At 45.4% G+C, this 7,271-nt stretch overlaps 1 protein-coding gene across 1 annotated transcript; it reads left to right on the top strand.

Annotated features, from left to right (window-relative positions):
• The first annotated feature begins 2,003 nt into the window (after positions 1-2,003).
• LOC119356004 (histone H1-like) lies at positions 2,004-2,981 on the top strand. The gene is made up of 2 exons (XM_037622897.1): positions 2,004-2,214; positions 2,317-2,981. Exons 1-2 carry the CDS (start codon positions 2,110-2,112, stop codon positions 2,785-2,787), a joined length of 576 nt encoding a protein of 191 aa, XP_037478794.1. The 5' UTR covers positions 2,004-2,109; the 3' UTR covers positions 2,788-2,981.
• The last annotated feature ends 4,290 nt before the right edge of the window (positions 2,982-7,271 follow it).

The raw sequence follows: 7,271 nt of genomic DNA, 5'->3' as shown, positions 1-7,271 counted from the left end.
ACATCAGAAAAACTAAGATGTGACAGCTCACACACTGTCCTAAAAATACACCAATCAAATGCCACTTGTTCAGCGGCAGAAATGTGCTAGGGTGAAATTACCGTGCTGAAATGCAACACATACTACAACAAATCGATGAAACCACATCTAATTCAAGAACCTCAAAAATTGCCACAGTGTGATCAGATATCACAAAGTCGTTGTGGCAAAAAAAATGCGCCTACAGTACAATGAATTTGTACTGACTGCGGCATGGCAACAGACATGATGTGGTCAGCCAAAAACTTGCCACATGCAAAGCATATGTATGGCATCTGACACAATTGATATGCAAATTTGGTTGCCACATTATGCAGTCAATTTGCCACACTGTCTTATCTGCAGAATGGCAACAGACAGTGTGTTCACATTCTATTCGCCACATAAATATACTATCCAAGTGGCAACAGTCACACTTGATGTGCACATTAGTTGCCGTCCAGTGCAGTTGGCTCCTGAAACTGCATTGACTACCGATTTTGGCAACTATCACAGTGTGATAACTATCAGAAATCATTCAGAAAAATTAGATGCCACAATGAAAAAGCATGTTTGTGGCTACTATCACAGTAATTCAGCAAATTTAGTTGCCACATGGAAGAGCGTGTGTATGGCAACTATCACAGTCATTCAATAAAAATAGTTGCCCCATGCGAAAGCTTATATGTGGCAACTAACACAGTCATTTCAGTAATTTGTTGCCGCAAGGGGAAACACGTTTGTGGCAACTATCACATTTGTTCAGGGAGTTAGTTGCCACATAATCATGATAGTTAATGAAACTATCAAGTTCGCCTCATACTACAGTTTCAAAACCCAACTAACTAGATCTAGGGTTCAATGGCAACTACCGCGACTTCAAATTCACCCTCAAAATTCTCCCACGAACTGACTGCAAACACAAATTTAAACCAATGCGCTTCAAACAAACCGGGAGATACCTGCCCAATCCATAGGCAAGACTAGTGCGTGCCTCCGAACAGGCATAACCACATCGACGATGCCGCTGCCGCGGCCGTGACGAAACTGCCCAGTGCCACCAAAAACGGCTAGCAGACGACTTCGGCGCCGGCGGGAACACCGACACATCGCTGAATCGCCTGAATCTCTACGAATCTCGATCGAGGAATCGAACAGGGAGGGAAGGGGGAAAAATGCAGGAAGGGATTGCAAGAGTTGTAGTGAGCATTACCTTCAACCCGCAGGCGCTCCGGCGAAGCCGCTCCGTTCCGGCGAGCCCCACCGACGGCCGCGAACACCGTCGATTCTTCCGCCTCCGCCGTCGCCTTCTCCTCCAATGGTTTGAAATGCGAGTGGGTTGTGCCAGTAACTGCGGTGCGGGTGAGTAAATGGAACCGTGAGGGAGAGGGGGCAGAGGCGTGCGACGTGTTTGACGTCAACCGCGATCGGAGCGTGGCATGCGGGCGCATAGCAGTTCCACCGCACGCCTCCGAGTGGCAACCGCTGACCGTGGGATGGCAACCAACATGCGGGCGAACTGACTCGCACACCGCACACGCGCCTCGTCGTATGTGGCGCAGAAAACCGGCCGGTTTGTTCCAAGATTCGTGCATACAGTTGTCAACGAAGATGTTTGCGTGTGGTCGGGATGGTGAACGCCCACACGTGTGGGCATTAACATTCGGCAATATTAATGCATGTCATAAAATTTTATATCATTGGATTCATATTTGAACATATTTTTAATTATATTTTTTATGACATGTATTAAATTTTATTAGTGAAAATAATGTCAAAATTTGGCACGACAGTTTTTCTAAAGCTACCCAATCAGCATTACAGCTCAGCTCCAGGTCCTACCTCGTGACCTGGTATACTTTGCGCTTTCGGCCGATCCTTCCCGTCGCTGCTCGCGATCCGCGGCACTCCCGCTCCAACCAATGAGATCGCAGCATTCCCATCCCCCGGATCGCCCCCTCTGCGGGTATAAATAATCCCCGACCCGGTGCTCCCAAATTCATCCACCACTCGAACTCTCCTCCGAAAATTTCACGCGCGCTCAGCACAAGTAGCAGTTTCAGTTTCAGAGCTCCGCTTCAGTTGGCCACCATGCCTGCCCTCGCCAAGCCCGCCGCCGCCGCACCGAAGGCGAAGCCCTCCGCCGCCAAGCCGAAGAAGGTCGCCGCCGGCCCCTCCCACCCGGCCTACTTCGAGGTGAGCGCCCGAGCCTCTCCTGTTAAATCCTCTGCATCTCTCAGATTCGTTCGTTTCGGTTTGCGATTGGGGCTGACTGGATCTTGATTTCGATCTTGGCAGATGATCAAGGAGGCGATCGCGGCGCTCAAGGACAGGACCGGGTCCAGCTCGGTCGCCATCGCCAAGTACATCGAGGAGAAGCACGGCAAGTCCCTCCCGGCCAACTTCAAGAAGATGCTCTCCGTCCAGCTCCGCGCGTCCGCCTCCAAGGGCAAGCTCGTCAAGGTCAAGGCCTCCTACAAGCTCTCCGACGCCGCCAAGAAGGACGCGCCCAAGCCCAAGCCCAAGGCCAAGCCTGCCGCCCCCAAGGCCGCGGCGAAGCCCGCAAAGGATGCCGCCAAGCCCAAGAAGAAGGCGGCCGCGAAGCCCAAGAAGGCCGCCGCCGCCGCTGCTGGCACGAAGCGCAAGGCGCCGGAGAAGAAGACGCTGGTCGCCAAGGCCAAGAAGTCGCCCGCGGCCAAGGCCAAGGCGAAGCCCAAGACCGTCCGCTCCCCGGCCGCCAAGAAGGGCCGCAAAGTCGCCGCCGCTTGATCTGGTCCGATGGCGATGGGTTTTAGTTGTGCTTGGTGTGTTTGTGTTTAGGGTATGTACAAAAAGGACGCCTCGTCCTCCCTGATGCAGGTCTCGATTCTGCTAGGCAGTTTCTATGTATCGCGTGTGGTGTGTAACTCTATGAAATTGTTAGGTTTCCGGAGATGAAATGAAATTGCAGATTTATTACCCGATTTCTGTATTTTCTGAACCTCTGTTTATGCCTTTCTGATATTCAGTTTCACCTTCTCGGTTCGCTAGCACGCGTCGTCAGTTTGATAATGGGGAATAGCAGTTTTGGGTGTCCTCTGCTTATAATTTGTTAGATATCCCTACTCCTGGGCAGCGTTCCCGGATGGAGTAGTTAGTTACCCAAAATAGATGATGGAAAATTTAGTTGGCCAAATTTGCGCCTTGTATGCTTCGGGCTCCGTCGATAAATTTGGCCCCAGATTGCCATCTTTCTGTCAGAAACTGAACATAGGTGTTCCACAAACAAAGAGAGCGGGTGAGATTCAGTTTCTTCGTAGTATTTCTTCAGATAGCTCACACACAACGAATGAAACCTCGGTCACGCAACGGGAACCAGCTCGACTCCAAATCCACCACTCGGCCCGACGGTTAGTGGGGTAGCCATGGACACGGTACAAGTCGGGAATGCGGCACATCGCTGCTTCCGTGCGAAGTGCTCTCAGCGGTGTCAAGGAAAAATAACGTGGGTGGGGGATCGAGGAGGGGGGAGCGCGTGCCAAATCCGCAATGGTTTAGGGCCAGTTCTTTTGGACCCAGAATTGACCTCCTCCTCAGCTTTTTTCAGAATTGTCATTTCATATTTTTTTACAACTCCTAACTAATTAGACCTTAACTAGCTAGGAATTGTAAAAAAATGAAATGGCAATTCTAGAAGAAGCTGTGAAGGGGGTCAATTCTAAGAGAATTGCCCAAAAGAACTGGCCCTTAGACTCGCTGCGAGCAACGAGTTTCATTGCGGGATCGTGGCTTGAGCCGTGCTTTGTTTGACTGCTGCAGCGGCGTGCGGAACAACTTGCATCGGCAAATAAAAAGGCAAATGCCAAAGGAAGTAAAAACAAGCAAATTGATAAATGTGAGCAAAGGTACCTGTATTTGTGATGGCGAAGCCTCCTCAGCAAGAACACCAAATTTTTTTCTACTACTTGTGATGGTGTTGGGATTTCTGTAAAGAGAAAGGGTCATGTAGTATAGTAGCATATAGTATTTTCTTTAGTTAAGAATTAAGGTTTATCGAACCAGTAGAGACACTCGACAAACAAAGTAAGTGGTACATGCACACTCACAAAGCATAAAATAATATAAAAACAAAAAAAAAAACAACGAGGAAGTTTAGGGTGTATTTGGTAGCGCATGGAGTGTGCATGAGCTCAAAAGTTCCCTCCTCGACTCAATTTTGGGTGTTTGGTAGCCAGCACTGGGCCTCCTGGGCATGCACGAGCTCAGTCTAAATACCCTCGTAGCATTCAAGAAGAGGGAACACCCCAACAGCCGTTGGCTGGTCAGCATGCATGAGCGAAGCAAGCAATAACGTATTTTAAAAAATATCCAGAATTTCTTTTAAAAAATGTTCAGAATACAAAAAATTATTTAGACTTATAAAATTTGTTCAAATTTTCAAAAAAAAGTCTAGATTTTTAAATTTTGTTACCTTTTAAAACTGTCTAGATTTTCAAAATGTTAAAATTTTAAAAAATTGTCCAGATTTTGAAAAAGTGTTAAAAGTTTCAAAAAAAATCCAGAAATTCAAAAATTGTTAGAATTTTTAAAAATGTTCAGATTTTCAAAAAATATTTAGATTTTTTTTAAAAGAATAAAATTTTAAAATGGTCAAACTTTCAAAATTTGTTTCAAATTCAAAAAAAAGTTTCCAGAATTTTAAGAAATGTTATTTTTTCAAGTGTAAACATTTGTTAACATTTTTGAAATATTTTGTTCACTTATTTGAAAATACCAATTGCTACAGTACCATCCGACGTGTCTAAATAGATGCAAGCTGCCAAACAGAGCCTCACCTAGCATGTATTAGCACATATACTGCTACTAAACAACAACAAATATATGTACTCTGCATGTCTGCACTCAACATGTATTAGAGAAGAACAAGAATACTTGGTTGGCAATGCTACCAAACACACCTTTAGGGTTTTAGTAAATATAGAAGATGGACCCGGGGCCCACAGGTTCACTAGAGGCATCTGTCTCATGGGCATGGCAACAGTGGGTAGACAAATTACTATTTGACAATTGATGAAATAGCGCATAGTTATGATGATTCTTCATGGCACGATCAATATATAGGCATTACGCCCGTGACAAGTAGACCGGAAATCCCTGTGCATGTACTACTATTACTCCACCCCAAGATCGTTATCCAGCATGCATCTCAAGTATTAAGTTCATGACAAACAGATTAACGCTTTAAGCATGATGATATAAAATCAATTAATATGTTCGAACCTCATCGTTTTATCCTTAGTAGTGACAATATAAATATGTGCCTTGCAACTCCCCCTGTCACAGAGTAAGGATACTGCAAGATTGAACCAACTACCAAGCACCTCTCCTAGTGAAGATAAATCAATCTAATTCGCCAAAAGAGATAGATAGATCAGGGAAAATACAAGGCTACAAAATCACGTGTAAATAAATAAAAAAAGACTCAAATACTTTCGATGAATAATCTGATCATAAACCCATAATTCATCGGATCTCAAGAAACACATTGTGAGAATTACATCTAGTAGATCTCCAAAGAGATCATTGTATTGAAGATCAAAAAGAGAGAAAGAGAGTCATCTAGCTACTACTATAGACCCGTAGGTCCCGTTGTTGGGAAACATAGCATGCAATTTCAAAAATTTCCTACGCTCACACAAGATCTATCTTGGAGATGCATAGAAACGAGAGGGGGAGAGTGTGTCTACGTACCCTTGTAGACCGAAAGCGGAAGCGTTTGACAACGCGGTTGATGTAGTTGAACTTCTTCTCGTTCCGACCGATCAAGCACCGAACGTACGACACCTCCGAGTTCTACACACGTTCAGCTCAATGACGTCCCTCGAATTCTTGATCCAGCAAAGTGTCGAGGGAGAGTTCCGTTAGCACAATAGCGTGGTAACAATGATGGTGAAGTGATCTACGCAGGGCTTCGCCTAAGCACTACGAAGATATGACCGAAGGCGCAAACTGTGGAGGGGGCGCCGTATACGGCTAATAATGTTTGGTGTGTGTTCTAGCGGTGCCCCCCGCACATATATATAGGTTGGAGGTGAGGAGAGGCAGCTAAGGGGGCGCCCCAAGTAGGAGGAATCCTACTTGGGGTCCTCCCAATTCGGCCTCCCCCCTTTCCTATTCCTATTCGAAGTAGGAAGGGAAGAGGGGGAAGGGGGAATCCTATTCCCATTTTCCTTTCCTTCTTCCCCTTTCTTTCTCCAATTTGGCCAGCCCATATGGGGGGGGGGCGCACCAGCCCATTTGTGGCTGGTGTGTTTCCCCTCTTGGCCCATTAGGCCCATATAGCTTGCCGGGGGTTGTCCGGAACCCTTTCCGGTGACCCGATATGTACCCGGTACCCCCAGAACATTTTCGGTGTCCGAATACTATCGTCCCATATATGAATCTTTACCTCTCGACCATTTCAAGACTCCTCGTCATGTCCGTGATCTCATCCGGGACTCCGAACAACATTCGGTCACCAAATCACATAACTCATATAATACACAATCGTCATCGAACGTTAAGCGTGCGGACTCTACGGGTTCGGGAACTATGTAGACATGAACGAGACACCTCTCCGGTCAATAACCAACAGAGGAACCTAAATGCTCATATTGGTTCCTACATATTCTACGAAGATCTTTATCGGTCAGACTACAAGCTAAATCTTCTAATCAATGGTGGGCCAATAATGAATTTTTTTGCATATGTATTAAGACGCTTGGCCTGATTTCGAAATTGTCCAGAGTTTTATATGTTGTTTTCATTGTGAAATGATGGGTCTCCTTCCAGAACTTTCCAATTACGAGTACAAGAATTGAAAGACATGAAAATTCTCAATTCTCTACGGCGTCTAGTAGATAGAAACAAGAAAATCAGAAGAATCTTTCTCTCTATTCACTATCATTCCGCGTCTTCGACTTCTATTAGTTTCTTTTCTTCTTTAATGCAATAGCTATAGTTTGATATAAGAATCCATTTCTCAAAGTAATGGAAACCATTCTCTTATAGGAAATGGTTCAAAAATCACTATTCCACCTTTTAGGTATCGTGAAAAGTGATACCTGTGAAGATCGTGCATTTCAGTCAAATTCAGATCCGTTTTTCGAGTCCATGATATAATATAACCAAATTGGATAGATCTTCCACCTGTTTAGCTAAGAAAGAATAGATACAGAGGTGGATAATAGATCGATATGAAGATCATGAGCTGCCCCATAATGAAATCGCCAGTA

Source organism: Triticum dicoccoides, chromosome 2A (assembly GCF_002162155.2).
Source record: "Triticum dicoccoides isolate Atlit2015 ecotype Zavitan chromosome 2A, WEW_v2.0, whole genome shotgun sequence".
Lineage (NCBI taxonomy): Eukaryota > Viridiplantae > Streptophyta > Magnoliopsida > Poales > Poaceae > Triticum > Triticum dicoccoides.
Note: the sequence above shows the minus strand (reverse complement) of the source record. Positions and strands in the feature narration are given on the sequence as shown.